This window comes from Trypanosoma theileri (assembly GCF_002087225.1).
Source record: "Trypanosoma theileri isolate Edinburgh chromosome Unknown TM35_Tth_21_V1, whole genome shotgun sequence".
NCBI classification, from domain to species: Eukaryota; Euglenozoa; class Kinetoplastea; order Trypanosomatida; family Trypanosomatidae; genus Trypanosoma; species Trypanosoma theileri.
Genome location: NW_021639863.1, coordinates 407,018 through 408,724, shown reverse-complemented (window position 1 = coordinate 408,724; position 1,707 = coordinate 407,018). Strand labels below are relative to the sequence as shown.

The window sequence follows — 1,707 nt, the reverse complement described above, 5'->3', positions numbered from 1 at the left end:
CCATTATGAGCTTATTAGTCTCTATCTCGATCTCTATCCCGCTCAAAATGTCGCAATTCAGCACGTCTAACACCAAGAACAGACTTCTCAGGTGCTGTTACTGGAGAGAAACGTTCCATACATTGAGCTGCCCGAAGAAATTCTTGTTTTACAAGTTGAAACTTTGCAGGATGCAAATGTCTACCAAGGTTTAATCCACCAGTTCCAACATCTTCGTAAGGGTCCTCAATACAAAAATAATAGCTGAAAGTTCCTTTTTTATTCTGTGGAAAATTCCATCCAATATCAGATCGTCGACTCCTTCTATTTCGACTTAAACTCACTACTTCCTTCTCGTAATCAAAGTGATGAGCGTAAAAAATGAAAAACCCATGTAGTAAACGTCCTAACTCTACAGGGTCACAATCATGTAAGGGAGAAAAATCAGGATATCGAGGTAAATGAGCTGGATGTGGAAGTGACCATGGATCAATCCATTTCACTTGACGTGTAACTAATAAATAATAAAGAAACATAATAGTAACGGCGTAGGATGTAAGCATAGCTGCAGATCCAGCTCCAACATTTGTAGCTTTTCCCCATGCTTTAGCAGCCATAGCAGCATGTCTTGCCGCACTTGGACCATTATGAAGATAATGTCGAATAAGATAACTATTTTTAACTCCATAACCTACAAAAGAAATATCCCAACGATACATAAACATTTCAGGAACAAATCTTGGATCAAGTACATCACGAGTATAATCTTCACGCATACCACGTGTCATAATTTTTCCATCTGGAAAAAAACCAATAGCCTCAATCATTTGTTCTTTTGAAGTACATTGAATTGCAATACGACAACCATAAGTTGTACGATCTACCCAAATACCTTCTACATTTTCTCGTCCCATTTTTTCTGCAATATATTCTATTTCACGATCATCAATACATTGATTTCGTACATCAAGGAGAGCGGTTCGAGCTTTTCGATCTTCTTCTTCACTTAGTGGTGTATAACGTGCTCTTGCCACCTTTTCATCATTTGCAAATCGTAATTTTACAACAGGAGTACGTGCTTCTGTAAGGCCAAGAAGATTATTTCGAAGGTAATGTGGTACATAACGCTTCATCACTGTCCATAATTTGTCTGTTCGTTTTGCCTGCACCTCATGTGAAGGGTATGGATCATCAAACATGCAAGCAAGATCTAAATCACTTCCCCACTCCATTTGTCCATATGTTACCATAGAACCGCAGCAATACACTTTCGCATCCGGAGTCCATTTATCCGCTAAACCTTGTAATTGTTGTTGGGCTCGAATAGCCGTGCGAAACATGTGTTCAGGTCCAACACGTCTATTATTCTCTGCTAAGATTGCTTTACCCCACGTGGTATAATGATCAGGAGATGGATTTAATCGAGTTGTTGGCATTGAAACCGCGGTTTGACGGTACACCAGCGAATGACGCATCTGTCCACAAGAACTGATGCGCATTGGCGATTGGTTCCTATTATTTATTATACTCCCCTTTTTACCTCACCTTTACTCAGTAAACGCAAAAAAAAAAAGAAAAAGAAAAAAATCATTCAAGGATAATAAAAAAAAAATTCACTCTTTTTTTTTTTTGTTCTTACAAAAAACACAACTGCACGCACATACACATATACACATACATACAGAGAGAGAGAAAAAAAAAAAAAAAAAAACGACTAAATTATCCTAT

General features: G+C 37.9%; 1 protein-coding gene across 1 annotated transcript; it reads right to left on the bottom strand.

Moving 5' to 3' along the window:
• Positions 1-14: 14 nt before the first annotated feature.
• TM35_000212570 (putative RNA editing 3 terminal uridylyl transferase 2, putative,RNA editing complex protein MP57) lies at positions 15-1,478 on the bottom strand (the record flags this gene model as incomplete). The annotated part of the gene is made up of 1 exon (XM_029027107.1): positions 15-1,478. The coding sequence occupies one exon, from the start codon at positions 1,476-1,478 to the stop codon at positions 15-17; it is 1,464 nt and encodes a 487-aa protein (XP_028881717.1).
• Positions 1,479-1,707: the final 229 nt, after the last annotated feature.